General features: G+C 37.8%; 1 protein-coding gene and 1 long non-coding RNA gene across 3 annotated transcripts in view; one reads left to right on the forward strand and one right to left on the reverse strand.

Moving 5' to 3' along the window:
* Positions 1-1,083: 1,083 nt before the first annotated feature.
* Positions 1,084-9,545, forward strand: LOC116721553 (uncharacterized). The gene is made up of 2 exons (XR_004339625.1): positions 1,084-2,223; positions 3,093-9,545. It is a non-coding gene; the product is annotated as an uncharacterized LOC116721553 (long non-coding RNA).
* dlgap1a (discs, large (Drosophila) homolog-associated protein 1a) overlaps positions 4,815-24,718 on the reverse strand; it is a 99,062-nt gene continuing 79,158 nt past the window's right edge. For both annotated transcript variants that reach the window (XM_032565345.1, XM_032565346.1), the window contains exon 16: positions 4,815-14,074. In XM_032565345.1, coding sequence (XP_032421236.1) covers positions 13,847-14,074 — 228 coding nt within the window. In that variant the 3' untranslated portion in view covers positions 4,815-13,846. The remainder of the gene's footprint in view (positions 14,075-24,718) is intronic.

The raw sequence follows: 24,718 nt of genomic DNA on the forward strand, positions 1-24,718 counted from the left end.
GGGGTCCGGACGCCCCCAATCTTGGAAAAGTCTAGAATTGTCCCCCCCAAAAAATAATTGAAGAAACATTTGCATTCATATATCATTTATAATATCAACAGGAAAAGGCAAAAGAAACAAAGAACGAAATAAATCTGCCATTTATCTCAGAAAAAAATAAGAATTAATGTTTAGGTCCCCCCTACCATTGTCAGAACAATGGTTCAGTCCAAAGTGTAGAAGGAACAACAGCAGCACTGAATGGTACAGGCTCAGCAGAGCTGCTGAAGTGAAGAGCTAGCTGTTAGCTGTTAGCACAAACATAAAACCCTCCAGTAAGTAAATACTTAAAGCAAAAGACATGTAACACCTTTTATTTACTTTCACTGCTCAATAAGAAGAAACACATTAACAATAAAGATCAGACTGCAGTTCGTTATTTTCTTACTTTGGCTGAATCTTGATAAGCTGCCTCATTAGCAAAACTGCTACACTGCTTTCATAGACCTAAGCTTTTTGGTCAAAGGTAGCAAACATCTCATTCATATTTAACTCTTTAACTTTTAGTTAATTACAAGAGTTTGAAGCGGGAAGGACGGGCTGAGCAAGTGGACCCAGCTCTGTGTGTGGGAGCCGAGAACAGATAGAAAAAAAAGAAAGCTGTGCTTTTACTCATCACTGTCTTCAATGTAGAGCCTCTAAAACCACTAAATAAAATCTGAATACTTTTCTATATAAACCCTGGTGCTTCAAATGTTACTTTTAAGTTATAATACCCCCCAGATATTCATTTCTATCTACTTGTTGGCTGTCAGTCATCCAGGACATGACAAAATTAAAAAAGGCTTAAAGATAAAGCAACTTAACAAGTTATAATTTAAACAGTCCATAACTTCTATTGGGAGCCATTACAATACATCAGTGTTTATGAGGAATTTTATTAAGAGCAGTTACTCATTAAAGCTTTTTTTATTTAGAACCTTACATTTTTATAAAGGTGTAGCAGAGATTAGATCAGTCAGACTGAACAAAACTCATATAGAAGCAAAATTTGAATTTTAGTTTTACTTCTCTGCAGGTTGCTTACTGAGAATAAAACATGTTTGATGTGCATTACTAGTCATTTTTGGTCCTGCAGCTTGAATGTGGTTTGAAAACTTTGAAACCACATTTAACGTTAAATTTCATTGAAACTTCGCTGACCTCCCAAAATTGGTCTTAAGAAATTTTTCTGTTTATGGTCCCCCCCAATAATGAGATGGGATTTACGCCCTTGGTTTTCAGCCTGATCGTACACCTCAACACGTTAGAATATAGTGAAAAAGTACATTTGTTCCTCCTTTTAGATAGTGAAACTCATACTATACAGATTCATTACACACAGTGCAATATTTCAAGCCTTTATTTCTTGTGATTTTGGTTGTGATCGTGCACAGTTCATGATAGCCACTTATCATGATCTGTGTGAGATTGCGTCTGAACGCTCTCTTACTCTGGGTCAGTCGGCTACACAATGACTGGACAGACGGCCAGAAGACATGGGCACCGTCCACAAGGAGGGGAAGACACAGCAGGTCAATGCTGAAGAAGCTGGTTGTTCACAGTGTTGCATCCAAGCATAGTCATAGAAAGTGACAGGGGAAAAGTGTGGAATGAAAAGACACAGCAGCAAGGAAAAACCACAGTCTTCAGAGGATTGTCAAGAATAATCTTTTCAGAATTTGAATGAGCTTCACAAGGAGGGAATGTTGGAGCTACTACACTCAAGGATCTGTGAGGTGGTGTGGTCAAAGGGTCAAAACAGGTGAAAAGAAAACAGCAGCAGCAGCTGGTTCCAAGTCCTTTTGGTAATTTTATTGTTTAAAATCTTAGTTTTCTGACATCTGTCTCGATGATCTTAAATCTTACTGGTTTTATACCAAATTGGCAACACTTCATTAGACCATATCATGATAAAACAAGTCAAACTAAACATCAAAATCTAAACAAAGAATAAATGAAGGATTATTAATCTAATTAAAATAATGATCTTAATAACTAAATCCTCTTCAAAATCTCATGCTTATTTCGCATAAATCAGAAACCATCACAGATGTGATCAGCTTTTCTTTTGATATGGTATTTGCTATAAATCAAATGAATAGAATAAAAAAAGTAACGTTTTTTGTTTTTTTTCTGCAAGCCTAATATATTCCATCCAGTCATTTCTAGCTAATTTATTTCATAGTATGAGGATGAGGATGGGTGGTATTAAGGAAGAATAATTTATAAATTAACTTTGGAAAAAAGTTTGGCTCTCTCTTCCTTAAACTCCCGGGTACTCTCAGCGGGCAACGTGCGGCCACAAGGAAAAACAACAATGCGTGTTGACGTCACAGAATTACAGAGTTTAATCCCATACAAAGCAACGTATGAATTAACAACAAAACTGCAGAGGAACAGAGATATGCATTCTTTACCTGAGACAAACAAAGACAGACAAACACAGACAAAAACAAAGACGCGTCTTTGGAGAGAGCCGATGCAAAAAAGCAAAATAGTGGCAGCTCTCTGAATTTTTACTCCTGTGCACGAAGTCTTATACTGAAGGTGTGTCTTTCCTTTTTAATATATTCAATTAAGGCGTACCTCCAGTTGACCAACTGGAAGCTACCTTGGACACTCAGAGAAACTTAGAAACTCTCCCTAATTTACACCAAAGATCAAAGGCCATTTGCTCTCTAGTAGAACAAAAGAGCCAACAGCTGCGTCCTGGCCTCCTGGATTCTACGGTCATTTGGGCAAAGAAAAAACATGAGATAAGATTTCACAGATACCTGTGAAATCCGAAGTCTCTCCCGTTATCTCCTCCAGGCTCAAGTGATATTGCCCTGCAGTAGATGCTAATTTTATGGCCTCCTGCCCTCTGACAACACAGCAGGAGGCCCATTGAGAGATCTGCATTTGGTTCCTGTTGTCCGAATGCTTGCCCATCTGGTTTAATTTTAAATCCTTAACACAAACCTGTTCAAAATTAAGAAATTTGTTCAAAATAAGAGTGTTCAATATACCTTTTACACATGCCGTAAGATTAACTGTATTAAGCACTAAAAATAATCATTTTTCCTCAACAGTGGTACTGAGGCTAAGCTAATAAAAACAATCTCACCAAATAGTAGGATATGGTCCTCATGTGCTCTGAGTATTTCTCCCAGAAACAGGCCTGTTTGATCTCATAAAGCAGGTTGATTAATTGTATGAAAAATGATCTGAACATTTACAATACTGCAGAAAAATACACTTTTTCCCCACAGCAATGACAACATTTACCACTTGCATAGAAACGAGTCATAGAGAAGGAATTTAAAGTTTATTATTATAGGGCCAGTAATAGTTAAGGACATATAATCATCTCTTTTCACTACATTGTAAGATAAGAAGATCTGGACAAATCACTTTAACAGAATCTCATTGTTTAGAAAATCAATCAATCAATAAGAGCATAAATAAAGCAAATACAAGTTTTCAAATTAGATATAGCTGTATAGGTACTAATATGGGGTCTGCATGCATCATGAAACACCCTCATTTTTCTGTACAAACACAAGAAATGTCTCGCAGGTACAAGTTCATATACAAAATGACTGTATCTGGCTACAGGATTAAATTAAAGAAAGGCCCAACATAGAAAACAGGAAACCCAGGAAGCACTTCATAGAGACCTCACACACACAATGCACACACACACACAAACAGTCATATATACAAATTTGTATTATAATAATTGTTACAAAATCTCTAACTCTTTACTCTCTTTCTCACATACACATACACACAGTTTCATATATGGATTTGTTTATCCTGGTTTTATAGACTATATTTCCCATCTCTTCCTGAGGAAAAAAGAGCCACACATGGCCAAAGAGCTCAATTACACATTGGTTGGAGTTCAAATTTGGAGGAAGTTTACTGCCACAAGTCGAGAGCACACATTTTCATGCTGGAAGTAGGATTTCATGTTTTTCATCTCAAAACTCCTGCCTAACATCAGGAGGCTGTTAGCAATTGAACAGTAGCTCACTACTGGTGGATATTTAGTAGCCACACAAGCTAACCCAATGGAAGGAAACAAACTCACCAAGTATAACACTTTCGTTCTATTGACTGAGAGTTTGCAGGCGACTGTACTTTTTTGTTCCAAGCGTGAGTAGAAAATCATTGGCAAGTGAACAGAGAGATTTGATTCAAGCAGAGACAAGTTTTGAGAGTGAGGAGAAAGGTTTGAGAAAGCACAGTCAATATTTGAAAGAGAGCAGAAGTTTTGAGTACAAGCATTTAATGTTGTAATCAAGAGCACCTAACCCGAGACCAGGGGCGCAACTGCATACTTTCTGAGGTGTATACGAACATGTCATCGGCACCCCCCACACCTCCGCCCCTGCCCCAATAACATAAACTTGTACAACTCATCTTTAATTAAAGTATCAATAATAATAAATATACATATATGTGAATAAATTAATTAAAAAAGAATGAAACAATAAACAGGGCAGTATTTCATAATTTAATATATAAGTGAGCCAAAGAGCCGCTTCTGTTAGTCTGTGTCTAGAACCGCCTATGGGCTGCAGGTCTGAGGTTTTTTGTTAGCATGTTTTCTATCATTCTTATAGCTTGATAGGAAGCTTGATCCAAACTGGCAACCCACATTAATAAAATGGTGAAATAATATTGACCACAAAACACTGTATTTATAAAAAAATATCAACATTTTTCCTACAGAATCCTAACAAACGTTTTTAATGTTGAACAAATATGTTATTTTCTCTTCACAATATTTATTTATCTATAATCTATTTGTATGATTTGTTCTTTTAATCGCCATTTATATTATTTTTTGGTCTCAGGAAATGACTGAGGGATGTAGAGGCTGATGTCTGGTTCTTTAGGTTCTGACGGGTCTGCGGTTCCTCTCCTGATCCATTCTGTCTGATATCAAACAACCCACTGTGCGCCCTGAATATCGCCGACACATTTTTTTAAATGCCCCTATTAAACTTCACTGTAATTGTTTAGCCTGCATCTTCTTACTCACGTCTGTATTTTTGCCAGAGGTTTTATTTCTAAGGATGGTGTAGTATCGGGTGGACATTTTAAAAAGACGCGGGTTGATAGCAGCTCACTGCGGCTGCGTAGCAACCGTCACTAAGCAACCGTGACAACAGCGTCAGTTCGTGGGGGTGGGAGGGATCCTATTTAGGTCCCGCAACGACAATTTAGCTGCCAATATCATTATCAATTCAAACTCTTCATTCTGCTTTGCTTCCATCTCTGTGCCACAATCCACAATCTGTTTGCCCATATTGTCCATGTCAGAAACCACCACTGTCTGCTCCATTATACATAGCAATTAAGTCAATGCCCTAACGGTAAAGTATGAACTCAACTATGAACACTGTCCAAGGAGCGATAAGCAAGAAGTAAGCAAGCAGAAGGCGTGCACCCTCCCTCCCGCTGCCAGGCAGCACAGTGTTGTAATGTCTGCCACCATGACAGGTGACGAAAACAATCAAAGAGCATGTTCTGCATTCTCTTTCATTCTTGTGTTTTATTTATTCACTAATTAAATAAATATCAGTGTATATAATTAAATAAGATAATAATAGCTACTGCAGTGTACACAGAACACTACAAGAACAAAGAACGGCTCTCAGTGAGGTTCCAGTCCTATCTTTCTGTAAAGAGCCGTTCAGAACAATCAGATTATTCGTGAATGTCACATCACTATATTGCAGACTTTGGTCTCAGCGTTGTCACATATAAGTGACACGTCAGTCAACACTTCCACACAATAATTCAAAAGTTGGACGTACTCCCCACCGTCTATGAAAGTGAAGCGCTGCTGAATTTACATGTCACCATATCTTATGATTTATAAACCGGGATTCTATTACTGACGATTAGGCAGACATCTGCCACTCAGAGACAAACACTGCGCATGTCTTGGAGCGTCGCATGCGAGTGAAAAGAGAAGGCGATGTGTGACAGCAGTAGTAGAAACACATAATATGTAAGTCAACTTATTGCTTGGATTTTAATCTGTATGTTTTGCATACCGACAATATGCTTTTTAGTGAAATTTCTGCAGTTGTGATCTTGACCGATCTTGAAATAAAATCCAGAGTCCTCAACGCCCGAGACCGAGACAATCAAAAAGTGGTCTGGATTACTACAACTCTACAAGCATTACAAGTTTTGAGAAGAAAGACATAAGTCCTGCTTTCAAACTGAAAATGTGTGCTCTCAAATTATGGCAGTAAAATTCCCCCATATTCACAAGAAAAGAGAGCACGCCCCTGTGCAAACACATAGAAGTCTTGCATGTTTCCAAACAGTTGTGGATTTTGGTTCTGTTTGTTTTTGTGCAGTTTTCAGCTGTGAGGTTCTGATCTCTGCTCAGTTCATTTCAGTTGATCTGTTCAGACTGATTCATTTTTTGCTTGTGTTTTTCTTTGTATGTGCAGGTTTCACACAGTTTCTACTTTCCTTTGCCTTCGTTTATTTGGCTCTATCTGAACTCAGCTGTATCACCATGGCAACACTTTCTCAGCTTATGATCTGCTCTGGAGTAGCCATGTCTGTGGAGCCGGTCTGCATACACGGAGACAGAAGCAGCCCACTGAGAATTTTCTCATGAAGGAAGGGTGATTGGAAACATTTTTTATTTATAGGATTTATTCCAATATGTCTGTCTTTAGGAATATTGAGTTTTTAATTTAAAAATTAACTACATTTCTGATTGAATCATAGCAAGAACGTCCTGGATTTGAGTTCCAGTTGGCCCCTTTCCAATTGGAGTTAGCTTGTTCTTCCTGGATGGATGGATGGATGGATGGATGGATGGATGGATCAATTGATGGATGGATGGATGGTTTTTGAGTACTAAAACCCATTTTAGATACAACTATATCTGGAAAACAAAATTCTAACTCTAGTGTGATGTCATCCTGAATGGTGTGACATGTTGCAATGAGGTGTTTCTATTTTAGATGCAAACTGCTAAGTTTTTTTCCTTTCAAATTTGTAGCACTGATTTTGTTTTACATATTTTTAATAATTAACAGTTTTTACTTTCAGGGTCTGATATCTTGCCTCATAATGTATCTAATGCCTCCAATTAGGAGGCCATTATTTCATTTAAATATGATCTGATCAGCTTTCACAGACTGAAACAGTGCAAATCAGGTTGGTGTTTTTAAAATTCCAAATTTTACAAACTCCAAAGAAGTCTTGCTACAAGGGGTACAATGTATTAACATAGTTATTTCCAAGGTGTGGCCCTTTCTTCTTGATAAGAAGAGTATTTCTTATTGAATATGGCTCAAAACATGGTTACTGTTACCATTGTTTAAACACAGAGGTAATAAGATGTTGTACAAAAGCCTCCCACCCCCTCCCACACATACAGATATGAATATTCTTCACAAAAAAATAAATGTAAATTCCTGCCATCACCGACATGTTATTTTCATCTCTGTTAGGGATTCAGAAGTTTTATTTGACGTCCCTTAGACCCTTTAATCCTCACCCGCGGAAAATACAATGGAAAAACGGCACACAGGCGTTCTGTTGCATGTCGAACAGCTGTTGGTCAGTTCCAAGCAGCTTTCATTAGTGGTTAAGTCGGCGGTGAGAGGAGTGATTGTTTCCGCTGAAACTGGTTGTTCTTTGCTCGGTTCATAAACCTCCACAACATGGATGAGCTCAGATGGATTTAGAACGTCTGTTAATCATACTTCAGCTCTCTGATGAGAACATCCGCAGATGAGTTCCACAAACATGTCAGAGTAGCCTTATGACAAGGTCAATAGTATGTTGCATATTTCCTCTAAATCAATGTGAAAGGGCTGTTGGGGCTTTGAAGCTATAGCTGCAGAAGGGACAAAAATCCTCTTCATTCTAAATGCTCATCCAATCATCTCGTCTAGAATATTTCCGTATTTTACTTTAAATAATTAGTATCTGCTTTAATTAACATTCTTTTCCAACTCTACACAGTTCATTACACACCTCTCCCTCGGTGTCATGATTCCTGCTGGCATCATTCTGAACTCCAAGACTTTGGAAAATGAAAGGATAAGTTGATATATGATGTTATTTTTTTCCATAAGGAAGATCCCACAAGCACTAGTTATAATAAAAATACATTCTTATAAAAATGTTTTTTTTTATGGTTCGATATAGAATCTCTACCTAGAACTGCTGCTGTACTCTTTTGTCCTTCAAGAGAAAGAAACCTGAATCAAAATAAAACAGTTTGCTTTCTTCTCTTTTTAGACAAAGAACCTCAAATAGAATAAAGAAATGTAACCCTGAAAAACCAGAGTAGATGGAAAAGTAATGATTATTTGAAATGGCATATTTTTCACTGAATCTGCTTCTGCTAAAAATAATAACTATGAGGACAGGATTTAGCAATTATCAAAAGATAAAACTGATCTCTAGTTTTGTATTGTTGTCTTGTTAATATTGATAAGTTTAACAGCACAAGGTTGAAGTCAAAGTGCTTCTTCTGACCTGAGTCTTTCGTGAGAGTTATCTGCAGGTTCTGTAGTTAACATCTAGTGTTTATTCATAATAAATTGCCACACTGTTCTTCTGGTGTGAGAAGAAACAAAAGGTAGTACTGCTGCCAAAATCCCAGGCAGATCTTATCTGTTTAAGATCTGCCAGGTTTAAGAGTAGATTACTCTCTCCCATTTCAGCCATCACAAGACTTGTTTTAATCTTGATCTGTCTAGCGAACAAAGAGATTATCAGAAAGATGTGTGCAACATTTTGGCAATACCATGGGATTAACAATGGTTTGTGTTTAGTCCAAATGATTTTGTACGGCACAAGTCAGCAGGTTTCAAAAGAGAAAATCTGCTAAAAAATATTAAAGCTGGTGGTGATACGAGAATTCAGCTTTTCTATGTTCCCCCATTCACCATTAGGATTCTATTAGCACCTTGCTCCTTAACTGATGGCTTTCTATTCTGTACAAGGAAGTTATAAATATTTTTTTACTTCAATGAAACTATTTGTGCAATGTTGGACATGGGAAGCTTTAAAACTGAAATGGGTTGTAAAAGAAGAGTAATGCTCAGGACTATAAAAATACATCTCAGTTTGCCAAGTAACTAGAAACTAATTTAAAAACTGGGTTGAAGTTGGTTGATTCATTAAGTTCTGAAGAACTGTTCATATGGGCAGCAAAGGAAATGATCAAAGTTGCTTTTTCCAGAATCTGTCTTTAGATTGCTAAAATCTAAAGACATGAAAGAGCTAACCTAAGTTCTCGAACTCATCATATGTATATGTATATGTATATGTACCCTATAATCTGATCTAGCTTTTTGATTGTGTGCAAATATATTTGTCTAATGTTTGTAAGATTGTCACCTCCTTAAGAATGTTAGTAGAAGACTGAAAAATAGACATTAGAACTGATCCAGTGCTTATCCACTCTTGAACAAGACATTCTGACTTATGGTACTTGGTTTGCAGTACTTTTTATTTTGCAGATTTTGGATAAATACGTTTTTTTTTAAATACTAGGATATAGTGAAATAAGTTACTTTTTCCACTCCTTTCAGAAAGTGAAATCTATCTGTTTCATAGATTCATTACACAGAGTGAAGTATTTCAAGATATTTTTTTGCAATTTTGATGAATACGGCATATATATTAAGTGTCTCAGAAATGAAAAATACTGTCAAAAAGTTCAACATTGGAAGCTATGTTCAACATTTTCACAATATTCTCATTTTCTCACTCTGGCACATTTACATTATATAATATGGATTACACTGTCCCTTGACAAATAAATGAAATTCACATTTAGAGGCAGTTTAAACATTTATAATTCCACAGTTACCTCAAAGTTATTACAATTGTTCCTAGTAGTATTTGAAATACTCTTACAAAGTAAAAGTAATTCAAGAGGCTTATATATCATTATTATTATTATTATTATTAATAATATTATTATTACATAGTGTAAACTGGTTCACAGGGGAATTACAACTTACAGTATAAAAAATGTATATATGAACGTAATATAATTTGAATTTTAGTAAACCCTTCACTGTGTACAGTTAGATTTGCCTCAAGATTGTGGAACCACTGGCATTATTTATTTGTGACTCAGTGAACAATATTATGTGCTGTGTACTTCTTTTAGAACCTACTATCTTTTTTTATCTGTTGTATGTGTTTGTGTTATGTCTTTATTAGGGACCTTTTCATGTGTCTAGAATAAAAATATGGTTATGATGATGATAAAATGCGAAAATAACTCTAGGCTGACATAAAGCACCTTGCAAGCACACTCAGACCTCCTGAACATTTTCAGATTTAGTTATAAGCACAATTTTTTTTATTACATTGTGACCTATCCAATTTGAACATACTCTAATAATTTTATATTTTCCCTCTACATGGACGTCTCAAAAATAAAATTCAGTGCAAATTGCCTCCAGAAGTTTCCTAATGAGTAACCAGAGTCTGGACATGTGTGTAACTGATTCTGGAGGAGCTCCAGCTTCTTAGGTAAAAGAATCTGTACAGGGAAAAACAATTTGATGTGGATTCTGCTAATGTGACATCTACAGGAGAGTGGCAAGAAGACAGCTATTGCTTAAAAAATCCATATGTCACAAGCCATGCAGGGAACACAGTAATCATTTGGAAGAAGGTGTCCTGGTCAGATCAGACCAAAATCTTTCACCAACACGGTACCACAAAGATGTGGTCCATCCCCAAATCCCCACAAAGAAACATGGTCACAGCATCACTTTGTTGAGTTGCTTTTGTTCATCCTGATAAATGCTCAGAGTTGATGCAAAGATGGATGAAGTTGGCAAAAAAAAGAAAGAATGGGGCAGAGTTTCACTTTCGAGTAGAATCAGTCTTACACATACAACCTGAACAGAACTGAATCGTTAGATCCAAGAATATGTTTGTGCTGAAATGGCACAAAGTCCAGACCTGTAAACTCAACGGAAACTTTGTGGCAAGACTTTAAAATTGAGAATATGTGGAATGGGTATGAATACTTTGGCAAAGTAGTGTATCAACATAACACTTTGATGTTTAGGAAACAGGAGAGTTAAAAGTTGCTAAAAAGAAAGTTCACCTCCACTACACAGGCGGGCAGGGAGTCAGTCTGTACCATGTTTCTCACAGATTATCATCAAACATGTGTTACTGACATGATAACGTAGCTGTGAGCTGGATATAACCAAACTGCTTCTTGACAGTGGTTTTCTAGACCCAACTGGGACTAGTTTCTTTGGAACAAAATACTTGAACTTGTTTGATGGAAAAAAAGACAAAGTTTATGTCTTACTAAGGAAGAATTGTATGATTTATGCTGCAACAATAAAATAGCATAAAAATATGGAGAAACCAAAACAGTTAGTTTATATGAACTGGTCCATTCATAATCTTTTATGGTTTGGTAACATAATAATTATTGGATTAAGCAATTAAATTCCATCCTATTTTTTCCAAATGCTTCCAATGTCTGTCTGCTAGTGAGCAGACAACATGACTGGGCTCTCTTCACAGAGGATGAGGTTCATACAGTCAGAAAAGTAAAAGTTGTTTTGGATTGGACTGTATTAATAACCAGAAGAAACCCTTATGTCTTAACATGTATTTATAAACACAGCGGAGCCGACTTGGCATTACTGGAGGAAATAATAGTCAAAGTCTTCATCATCACCGTCCTTGGGTCAATCAGCAACAAGGAAAATGAATGGTGCTCGTGAATTGGTTGCTTTGCAAATGCCAGACGAGTGTCAAGTAGCATTGAACCTAGGTGTTTCAGCTTCCCAAATGTAAGAAGAAAATGGATGGGGAAGGACAAGGGTTAAAGATTACGGCATTTGCTTCTTTTTCGGGGGAGGTGGGGGTGTTTGTTTATTTGTCCTGCTTAGTTAGGTCAGGTAGCCTCAGAAAAAAAGTGAGTTAGGCCATAAACCCAAGATTAGTGTGCTATTCTACTGACTGAGCATTAGATGACATCAGAGACCTTGTGCAGCTGTCTGCAATATCATCACCCACAGCCAGTTGTTTCCTTGCCTATTTACTACTCAACTTTAAGAGTGCATTTTACAGGTCTTTAACTAGAGGTGTGTTACATCTTAAAAATTAGACCAGTTGTCTATTAAGTGACTCATAATATTAATTCTTGTGAACTATTTTGTATTTTTGTGAGAGTGGACTGTTGACAGCTCAAGTGGGTTAGTTACTCTACTCTACCATTTTTATTAGAATATTTTTATGAGACAATACAGTTTGCCATATTGAACAATCCTGCCACTATTCTCACAGCTGTGGTATCACAATCTGAGCAACTCAATCAATGCTCCAAAAAAGTGGGAACCTGTAAATAGGTACAAACCTCCTACTGGGCAATTACTGCTTGGGTAATTATCAGCTGATGTAATGCTTAGTCTCTCATTTCTTAAACCATGTGAAAAAACATATCCTGTGTTAATGGAAAAGGTGTTAGTTTGTTTGGTATTAAGCAGAGAAAACATCTAAGTGATGCAGAAACCATTACGTTGAGAACTGTCCAAGGTATTATCAACAATTGTAGGGAACGTGGGTAAGAAATGTGGTCAAAAAGAAAATCCTGAATGATCAGAATTGGTGATCAGCAAAACGCTTGGTGACATGAAATCGAGGAAAACAACAGCAAAACTCTGGGATAAGTAATGGCATTTCCACACAATGTGAAGAGAACTCCAGTGATTGAGAATGAACAGCAGCAACCATAAGAAAACCACTTATCAGTGATCAGTGGCAAACTGGAAAAAATGCCTTTAATCTGAAAGGGAGCATAAAGATTGGACTCTAGAGCGATGGAAGAAGGTCATGTGATCTGATGAGTCCAGATTTGCCCTTTTCCAGAGTGACGGGCGCATCAGGGTAAGAAGAGAAGCAGAAGAAGTGATGCTCCCATCATGCCTCAGGCACTCTGTGGGGCAGCCCTAAGATCTGAGGTTGCTGCTGGTCATGTCAAAGTTCAGCAACATTACAACATTACTTGATTGCAAAACTTCTAATTTGTTTAATTAAACACTTAATACCATTTAAAAAAATTATTCTAGATCATATGTGTCAAACTCAAGGCCTGGGGGCCAAATCTAGCCTGCCTCTAGATCCTAGAGGGCCACATGAATAGAACTTTTAAGATAACAGCTTAAGGGTGCTTAAATATTATTTTTCCAAACAAGTCAAACTGTTCTTATTTAAATATTACCAAATTACAATATTAAACTGTTGAACTAGGTGTTTCACAGCATGAGCTGCAGAAGCTGGTCATTTATTTTCAGTGGGGTTAAGGAAGGTTGTGCACTTCTTACTAACAGCAGGTTGCAGCCAATTATGTCAGCAGTTTGGTATGTGAGGTCAGACGGGAAAGTATTCCAACAACGTAATCCAGCATGTAAAGAATAACAGGTGATTTGATTTAGCCCCATCCCTGTATTGGATTTTAAAATAGAAGTTTTGGAAATGGAAATGAACTTATAGAAGTTTACACCTACTGTAAACTTAAACTTATAAAAAAGTTCCTTTTTATTACAATTCACACAACAGAGAAATTGCTCGTTAAAAAACGGACCTGTAGAACTTCTGTTGCTACTTCAACACACATAACTGATGAGATCAAAACTGAAGATGGAAAAATTACAGAAAAAAATCAATAACTAAAATATTCACATTAGTTTGTCCCACTGTAACTTGGTGTGGACAATCATACATGTTTTGTTTTATGTCGGGTGTGTGTACCTGGGTACTTTTTGCCAACCATAATATGTCCATGTTAATGTCTTCATAACCTTGTCTGAGCTTCAGGAATGTAAATCTCAATGCTGTCAGCGCTCTCTGTTGCTGAGTTCTGGCGAACTGACGCTGCTCTCTTGGCAGCCATCAGCCTCTTTCTCGCCTCCTGCCGCTGCTTCTCTGAGCTCTCCAGTGAACGGTCTCTGGCAAGTGGTGGGTGGTGGTGGGGGACAACCTTGTGTGGTTTTTTGGGCACAGGAGGTGGAAGTCGCCTCTCCTGGTAGAGGAAATCAGAAGTGGATAAGAAAGTAAGGAAGTGGGGATTTCTGGATAATTACATATATCAAGCTGTAATGCAGTTTTATTTTTTGTGCATGTCTGACTGTAAATACTTATAAACATCAGCTCTCCCGATTCATTTTTACAACTGAGTGATTGCTGATCTTTAACCCTGTCCATCAATTCCTTGCTGTTTTGATCTCAAATAAACTTTTTAAATTCTTACTTTCAAACTCACTAAGACAAGAGCTAGAAGGTACCAAGTTCAGACAAACCAAAAGGATATTCATGCATTTTACATAGGCCTTTATGTTATTACAAAATAATAAAACTTGACCAAACATAATAAAATCCAGTGTTTGGAACAATTAAAATGTTTATTTTCTTTAACTGTAACATCCAATTTTTTTTAAAACCAAAAATCTGTAAAATATTTTTAGTTCTAGTCAATTTTAATGCTGATGTCACTGTTGGCTATGGTTTAAGTATATTTTCTGCTTTTTATTTTGACATGTTTTGAACTAGTGTACTTTACGCTGAAGATATCTTAGAAGTATAACACTATCAGTGACATACTCATCTGTTCATTTATCTTGCCATTTGCAGAAGTAAGACACAAAACATAAAGCCACACATGTAAGATGGCTGCAGGTGGCAGAAGGAAGCATGAAGAGGTGGATGAAAAGACAGACATGATGGATCCATGGAGGCCCAGATTGGTCAAGGCCCTGTGGTGTTGTTGGTTATGCTGATTGATGTGTGGCTGTTTGCAAGCGCCTTCACTGTTAACACACAAAAGAAGGAAAAAAAAAGAAAGAAGCAGATAACAATGAGAGCAAATGATATAATGTCAGAGAAGACAGTGCTTAGAAAAAACAAAAGATAAACTTATACAGCAGATATACTAAGTAAAGAATATCTGTGCATTGCATGGACACAAAACCATGCATGAGTCAAATTATCTGATATTCCTGTAATAAAATATCAAAACATCCACCATGTGAATTTTGTTAGTCTGTTTGGCAAAGTGATGCACACTGATTTATATACTTGGTATCTCAAAGGCATTATATCCATGGAACAAGGAAAACTTACAGTATATGTAACAGGTTTGTCAAGTTTTGCAGAATGCAAATGTCACAGAAATGACATTTACAGCTGCTGAAGACAGAAGTTTCATTACGTAGGGTTGAAGGAAAGTCAACATCCTGAAAAAGGGCTGGACGTCAGATTGACTGAATTTAAACCTCATAAAACAACTCAGGGGTCACTGAGCAAGGGGCCCAGTACATACTGAACAGGTCATCTGTCTCTCACAGTGGAACACAGCAACACAATTCAGTCTCTTGCTAAGGCCAATTAACCTTCTACTCTTGTTTTTGGATAGTGGGAAGAAACCTAAAGAGAACCCACGTATAATAATGATATTCTTCATTTTAAAAGGCTCAGTGTACATATCAGTCATAAATGTCACCATTTGACGTGCTCTAAAAGGTTTGTAGCATACGCTAATTCATCTCCTGTCCCTGATGTGAATTAGCTTCTGTTATAAGCTAATTCAGCTATACACTATGACAACATGCTAACTCCATCCAGCCAAACCCCCAAACCAGAACTTTAACTCAGGACACTGTGGCTGTCAGACAACAGTACCAACAACAGTGACACCTGGCAGATCATCTGAGAAAACACTATATTTATGAGGGCATAAATTTAACAATGAGGGTTTTATATGCCATGCTTGAAGAGGGCACCCCTGTCTTGTGGTCTAAAGAAAGATGCAAACTGAGAAATGCAGTCATAGACTGCTTCAAAGGTAAGGTCTTAATGGCGGCTGTGTGTCCTTATGCAAAGGAGTGCTTCAGGCTGACACAGAAAACACATATCTTTATGATATATTGTTTCAGCACAGTTGTCGTGTGGTTATGCAGGAGTTTGCAGCAGGCAGGGAGTCTCTGGTTGGGTTTGCAATCAATAGAAAAAGACAAAAACAGGAATGAAGAATCAGCACATGATTCTTCTAACTTTCTAACTTTTCTAACTTTGTTTTCTGGCCTTTGTGCAGTTTAGGTATAACAGAAGTAATGTTCTCTTTGATTTACCTCAGAATTTTCTGAAAAAGGAACATTCCCCACCTCATTTTACACTGAGATAGAAGCTTAGACAATTGAAACAAGTAAGGGAATGAGAGCATTTACTTTAGCTTAGCCACATTCAAGTACAACTGATGTGAGCAAAACAAACTGGTAAAAATTAAACAGATGTTCATTAACTAGCTTGCACATGCAACAAAATGATAAAAAATGCTACTTGGAGTCTGATGTTATAATCCATATTTTTATAATTTTTTTCATTTGAAAAACAATTCATCTTAAGACTATGACTTTAGTTCAGAATACTTAGGTGTTGAACTCAGCAACATGCACAGCACTGTTGCTGATTTGCAAGCACTACTGCCAACATTAAATAGTTTAAGTTGTTTTAAAAGCCCTCATTGTGCTCTGTTAGAGTCCCAGTCAAACCAGAAATTCCCATTTTTCCAACAAGAATTTCTTTCTTGTTCTGCAAACTCACTAGAATGAAGCTTCTTTTTTGCTCATTTCAAAAATTCAAAGCTATCTAAAACAGTTTGACCAGAAGCAACTTAAGAGTAAATTAGCATGTTTGACCAGAAAAAGCAACTGTTCCACTGTGGGCCACAGTGGAACAGTTGATGTGCAGTCATGTCATTGCGGGACGTTTGTTTTCGCACACATCCTTCAAGGTCAACAAGACACATCAAGCAGAGCTCCTGTAAAGCTCCTGGTGCTGCAGTGTACGTCGTGGTTTGCTGTCATATGTGTGGATTACAAGAGTAATCATGGCAGAGACTAAACACACTCACAAAATTCTGACCCATCACACAACAGTTTCATAGGCACAGGGATTCAAAAAGTTCATCAGCGGTGTTGTAACAAAAAAAGGCAAACATCAAGATGTTGAGAAGAAAATGACACTATTTTTGTCATGCAAGTGCAACAGTGAGAACTTATTTTGGTACCTTGGCACAATGATGCTGGGTCCTATAATCAATGCTACTCAGCAGCATGGACTACATACTGTATGTCCAAACATACTTGCTAATGTGTGTTTGAACTTTATATACGGAGTGTACCAATTTATCAGCCGGCCAATCTTTCGGTGCTGTCCTTTATTTTGGAAGATCAATGATCAATCGGTGCACCCCTAGCTTAAACTGATTTAAAGAACTAAAACTGTGTGAAATGCAAATATCATCCAGCTGAAACAAACTGGAATGCAAAGCAAATCTCTCAAAAATAGCACTAATAACAATGCATCCAGTCAATTAGGCCAGCAAAATATTAGCATCACATACATTCAGCATTGTCTTTGCACCTGATATCTTCTTTATGCTACAGTATTACACAAGGAGACCTAAAGCATTTGGTCCACACCTAAAATTCTACAATCAAAAGTTACATCTAATGCATTCATAACTTCTCAGTAATTTAGGTCAAAATAATAGTAGAAATTTCTAAACCTGATATTAATGTCATTTTAACATAGACATACAGCCAGACAAGTACTATGTTGAAACATCAGGGTTAAATCAAAGTTTTTCTCTCTTTCTTTAGCCCTTTCATACATGAATTATAATCCTGTAAGTCAGGATTTTTTTCCAAAGTGTTGTTGATTTTCTCAGGGCATAAAAATAAGGTGGGAAAAATTTTGTATTTTTTTTTCTAGGATTTGTCCAAGTGCCCACTTAGGTGGACAACTTGTGCTTACATCTTTTCAACTAATGAAATGCTGTATATTATAATGTGAATATATTTTGACATTAGTTAACAGAATGCATAAATATATAACATTGTATTCAACTCTCATCCTAGTCTAATGTTCACTACTATCTGATCCCTTTATTCAGTCACGCTCATTCAACTGCTTGGTCTCATTTTAGTCTTATTTTGGCTCCTTCTCAAGCAGTATGATTTTATTATGGACATTTATAATTTTATAAAACTAACAACATTGAATATGACACTTCAGCCATTCTTTTGTTTGTTTTTGTAACATTACAGTACTGTCTCTTGAGTTTCAGACTTCTAAAAAATAAAGGCTATCTTGTATGAAAACACACAAAGCACCCAGGTTGCAAACAGCACATTGGAAGCAGAAGTATTTAGTTTTGTCTGCAGGCTGGATCATTGCATGATATTTGGTTGCAGTGAGGCAGGGCCAGTGTTCTCCAGATCTCAGCCTGATATCATGGGGTGTCTTAGACAAATGGTGTCCAAAGTCTTTTTTGTTGAGAACTTGGATCCTGCATATGTTAGTTCTCTCCCTGGTTCAACACACCTGAATCAAATGGTGGCTCATTGGAAGACCTCAGGAGAAATGCTGAGGAGGAAGTTACCACCAGGCAGAGAACTAGAATATGCAGGATGCCGGCCCTCAAGGGCCAACTTTGGACACCACTGTCTTAGACACCTGTCTGTGTTTTAACGGTGATGGGATGGCACTGGCACTCTTGAGCGTGTCTGGATGGAACCCTCATTTATTAGCACACAAGCTACAGGTTCCTTGAAATGTAAAAGATTCACCTTTTCCAAGAATTTAAAAAACACTTAGTATCATGTCAAGATGAAGACCTGGCTATAATGATAAATACATTCTTGACCTTGGGTATCTGAGGTATGACTTGATTACATATTTATTACTGGAAATGTCTTCACTTCCTGATCTGTTAAGGCCAGAATTTATTTTCCTTTTTGGAATGCATACAGGTTTGCATTCTGTAGGTTCTGCATCTCCAATTATTTCATGTCTGTTGTGGTGTTGCTATATTGAAATGGTGGAAAATAAACAGAATCAGACATAGTTCAGCTTCAGTTCTCTCTTTACTCTCTTGCGTTCCCTTCTTCTGCTCCACATACAGCATATTTTGTCACATACATATTCAGAGCTCCCCCTTCTGTCTTTTTCATGCAATAACAGAACATAACAATGTCCTCAATATCTTCATTTACCTCAGTGATCAAAGGTTTTTCATCATCCTCATCTCCACTGTTACTACTGCTACCATTGGCCAGTAACGTATAAAACTTTACTTCTTAATGGCAACAATGGACTTCAAGTTAAGAACTAATATGGTCTAGTTTTGACTGTGATTGGTTGATTGCTGTGGCAGCTGAAGGAGGAACAGCTTATCCTGCTCTCTCTCGTCCTTACTGATAACTTTGCCTGTGAGTTATTTTTAAAGTGACAGTTTTTATAGTTATAGTTACATTTTCGACATCATAACTGGATTACTTCAAACCTAAGGACTGGGGAATTTTTTCTTACTTTTATTTTTACCTTACTTTTCTTCATCTCTAAGTTGAACCAGGGAAAAATGCCTCCGGCCGACCCCAGGGACATAAGCAGTATTATACAATGACTTCAATCTATAGAAATGAAGATTAAATTGCTGGAAGTGAATTTTGAGATAAATGCTACCTGTGGAAATGAGACAACTCTTCCTCAAATCAATGGAGAGGCTGTGCGCCTCGCATCAAGCAGCTCACCCTGGAACGCTCTGGGTGCCAAGCCGAAGCAAAAGTCTCACACTGCAGATCCGATGAGGCGACTGACAGGGAGAACACCTCACCTGGACAAATCAGCGTGGCCAGCTCTGAGCCGAAACCCACCTTCAACTTCAACACCTGCTCCACCAAAGAAAAACAAACAAGCACCTGCAACCAAAACGGCTCCACTGACCCCGCTCCCAAGGACGGGAGCGTCCTTGGGTCGCTTTGTCCAAGGACAAGGACAAAGCGACCAGCCCAAGCCTCAAAACATTCTGACTCCGTGGGAATCCCACTGAAAAACAGATTTTCTGTACTCCACCCTGAGCCTCTGAGTGAAACCTCGCCTTCAAATATCAACAATGAGGCAAGACCAACACATCCACCCCCCAAAGCTCCAAAGGACAAAGCGACTACCAGGAAAACGAAAGGTATGCCAAGAGTGGTTATTGTTGGAGATGAGGCAGTAAATGGAATCAGTCACGTTTGCAATGCCAAGAAAACGAGAGTGATTTCTTTTCCTGGTGACACTGTATCTGATTTAACTTGCAAAGTTCTCTTTCTAACCACTGATCAGCCAGATATTGAGTCTTTAGTTGTGCATGTTGGAACCAATGATATGGCAAAGTATAAATCTGAGATTCTGAAAAAGAACTTTAATATTCTTCTGAAAACAATGGGAAAATTAAAAATGAAGTTATTTCTCAGTGGTCCAATTCCATTACCTCAATGGGAAGATGAAAAACACTCCAGGCTGGACATGATAAATAAATGTCTGATTAAAACCTGCTCTGCCAACTCAGTGAACTTCATTGATAACCTCTGGATCTATTGGCAGCGCTTTCACCTCTTTGGAAGAGGTGGACGCAATCTTAATAAACATAGGATAAAGCTACTCACTGCAAACCTTTTTCATTTTATCTACAAGGACAACAATTTGATCATCGCTTCAGAAGAACAAGCTCAAGGAGTTCTGACTAGGATGGAACCCTCTGCATATCAGGATCAAACCGTTCCAAAACAAGCTGATACACCATCGACTGCAGACAGAGCGACTGGTTCCCTTCCTCCTTACCCCTCCCTCTCTGCTCACCCACTCATTCACAAGATACCCATGAAGAAATGTCTTCTGGACCGGAGTTTCTTAAATTTACAGATGGAATGAATCAACAGGTTCTCCTCGGCACGTCTCTCCTTAGCATTCACGTAGCAGACCTCACTTCATTTAAGCCACCTGCCCAGTGGATCCATCACTGCGTTTCTGAGGTCTGAGACCGGGGTCCAGATTTGATCTTTACACCCATCTTACTCCAGAATGTGTCTGGCCCCTGGCACTGCAAAACAGGACATTACCTGTCAGGATCACTACAAGAAAATTTACAAAAAACAGAAACATATAATACAGCAGCTCTAATTCAAACCTCAGACTGATCCCCTGCCTAAAAGAACCTCAGACTGTAGAACTTTTGGCCTCCAACTCACTTAAACTAGCTCTTTTAAATACCAGATCTCTCTGTGCTAAAGCGCTACTAATTAATGATTTAATCACTGAGCATAATATTGATGTTATGTTTCTGACAGAAACATGGTTGAATGATAATAATGAACCGATTGTACTAATTGAATCTGTGCCTCCTAACTACAATTTCTTAAGTGAGAATAGAAAACATAAAAAAGGAGGAGGCGTGGCTTCAATATTTAAGAATACCATAAATACTAGTAAAATTTCCTTGGGTCAATTCATCTCTTTTGAGTACCTTGGAATTGAGGTAAAAGGCCACAAACGAACTTTGACAGTAACTTTATACAAAACCCCAACATACGTGGAAAATTTCTTTACTGACTTGAATGAGCTTCTATTTCTCATATGTATTGATTATGATTGTTTAATAATTGTCAGTGATTTCAACATTCATGTTGACAACTCCCAAGACAGAGGGGCAAAAAAGCTCTTTAATATATTAGAGAATTTTGGTCTAACACAACATGTCAAACAAGCAACACACACTCAAGGACACACCCTGGACCTGGTTATCAGTAAGGGTGTGAATATTTCCAATGTCTCTGTAACTGATGTTGCCCTGTCGCATCACTTCCTGTTATCTTTGAAAATTCTTTATCCTTTAACCCACTTGGACAAACAGCAACCATCACAAAACGTTCTCTCACAGAAAACACAACAGAAACATTTAATCAAATCTACACTTCTTCCTCACCCTTAAGCTGTAATGACGTTGATAAGTTGGTAAATGATTTTCAGTCTAAAGTTTTAGATATTATTGATTCCATTGCCCCAATTAAAATGAAGGTTGTGTCTGGCAAAAAGAAATCTCCATGGAAAAATGCACAAACAGTTACAGTAGATCTGCAAGACAACTCTGCTGTAGGGCCGAAAGAAAATGGCGTAAAACTCACCTTCACGTTCATTATGACATCTATAAAGAAAGACTACGTAACTATCATTTAACACTAAAACATGCAAGAGAGGCTTTCTTTGCAGATGTCATAAACAAAAACATTAACAATGCTCGAGCTTTATTTGCAACAGTTGACAGAATCACAAACCCTCCTGTGACGTTACCACCTGAATTCCAATGTATTGGCGCCTGCAACCAGTTTTCCAGCTTCTTTTCAGAGAAAATTTAAAAAATCAGAGGATTAATCTGCACATCCATTATAAAGTCAGTACCAATGTTGTGCCCAAACAAAACAAATACAGGAAAAATGACCCAATTTCAACTACTTAATTATGAAACCCTACAGGAAATTATAAGTCAACTAAGCTCAAGTTCCTGCTGTCCGGATGTTTTACCCACACATTTCTTTAAGAAAGTCCTGCCTGTTATTGCTACTGATCTGATTAGAATAGTAACTCATCGCTCTCATCAGGCGTTTTGCCCCAGGCTTTGAAAACAGCAGTAATCAAACCACTGATAAAAAGGAACAATCTGGACAAATAATGCAGAATTACAGGCCGATCTCTGACCTCTGACCTCCCATTCATCAGCAAAGTTATTGAAAAAGCTGTTTAAACAGTTAATTAGCTTCCTAATAATAACCAACCTCTTTGACTCCTTCCAGTCTGGTTTCCAGTCTCACCACAGCACAGAGACCGCCCTCGTAAAAGTGTTCAATGACATCCATATAAATACGGACTGTGGGAGAACCACAGTGCTGGTTCGGTTGGACCTCAGTGCAGCTTTTGACACTGTTGACCATGACATATTACTGAATCGACTGGAGAGTTGGGTCGGACTCTCCGGTCCAGTGCTTAACTGGTTTGAATCTTACATAAAGAACAGGGATTTCTTTGTTTCAACTGGAAACTTCTCATCGAAGAGGTCAAAGGTCACATGTGGGGTACCCCAAGGTTCAATCCTAGGACGCCTCTTATTCAATATTTATATGCTCCCACTAGCTCAGGTTATAACAGGAAATAATATTAGCTACCATAACTATGCAGATGACACACAGCTCTACATTACGATGTCACCAGGTGACCTTTGACCCCATCCAATCACTGAACAGATGCTTAGAACAGATAAATGTGTGGATGTGCCAAAACCTTCTCCAGCTGAACAGAAACAAAACTGAAGCTATTTTTTTTGGACCAAAAGAGGAACGATCTAGAGTTATAGATCTAGAGTCAATGCACAGCTTCAGTTATTACAACTAAAAACCAGCGATCAGGCCCAAAACCTAGGAGTAGTGATGGACTCTGACCTGAACCTCCAGAGCCACATAAAGACAGTTACAAAGTCGACCTTCTATCACCTGAAGAACATTTTCAGGATTAAAAGACGAATTTCGCAGCCAGATCTAGAGAAACTTATTCATGCGTTTATCTTCATTCATGCGTTTATTGATTACTGCAACAGCGTCTTCACAGGTCTGTCCAACAAATCAATTAAACAGCTGCAGCTGATCCAGAATGCTGCTGCTGGCGTTCTCACTAAAACCAGGAAGATAGAGTACATAACACCAGTTTTAAAGTCCCTCCACTGGCTCCCTGTAGCTCAAAGAATAGACTTTAAAATACTGTTGTTAGTTTACAAATCACTGAACGGCTTAGCACCACAATACATTAAAGATCTGCTGTTGTTGTATCAACCTTCCAGACCTCTCAGGTCTTCCGGTTCTGGTTCTGGTCTGCATCCCCAGAACCAGAACCAAACGAGGAGAAGCAGCTTTCAGCATCTATGCACCACAAATTTGGAGCAAACTTCCAGAAATCTGTAAAACAGCTGAAACACTGACTTCCTTTAAATCTAGACTAAAAACCCACCTGTTTAGGATTGTATTTGAAACCTAATCAATTACACATTTAATGATGAAACTTGACTTAATGTCATGGTCTGATTGTTGATTCTATGTTGAAATTGCACAAAAATCCGTGAGGGACGACGGATTCCCAGAGTGAAATTCGGTGAAAGAGGTGTAGGGAGCCTGGTGCCGGAAGAAAAACGACGAGTGACTCAGGGTCATTGCGCGTAACACAAACCCTGTAAATTCTAGACACTAACAGATACCATAGAATTGCAAAAAAATCCGTGAGGGACGGCCGAGTCCCTGCTCGAAATTCCGTGGAAGAGGTGTACGGAGTCTTGTGCCAGAAGCCCATTAAAATGCTGTCTACATCGTTTTAAACTGTGTGATTGTGAGAGTGAGTGGGAATAAAAATAGCAACAGGTATTTTGCTCCATATAACACAGTAGGAGTGTAACAGGTAAACCTTTATGGATGCAAACTTGACTAAAATCCCACCTGTTTAGAATTGTATTTGAAACGTAATCAATTACAAATTTATTGATGGAACTTGACTTAATGTCGTGTTTTGATTGTTGATTCTATGTTGCATTGTGTTTCTGTGTTTAATATGATGTAAAGCACTTTGAAATGCCTTGCTGCTGAAATGTGCTATACAAATAAAATTTGATTGATTTATTGATTGTCAGTTATATGTCAGTTTATTTACAGTCAAAATATTTGCTGGAAATGTTGCATATTGTAGATATATAGACAGAGTATTGATATCAATACCTGTCAAAATATTGTCATTGATGCATGACGTCCAC

Source organism: Xiphophorus hellerii, chromosome 6, assembly GCF_003331165.1.
Source record: "Xiphophorus hellerii strain 12219 chromosome 6, Xiphophorus_hellerii-4.1, whole genome shotgun sequence".
Taxonomy (NCBI): domain Eukaryota; kingdom Metazoa; phylum Chordata; class Actinopteri; order Cyprinodontiformes; family Poeciliidae; genus Xiphophorus; species Xiphophorus hellerii.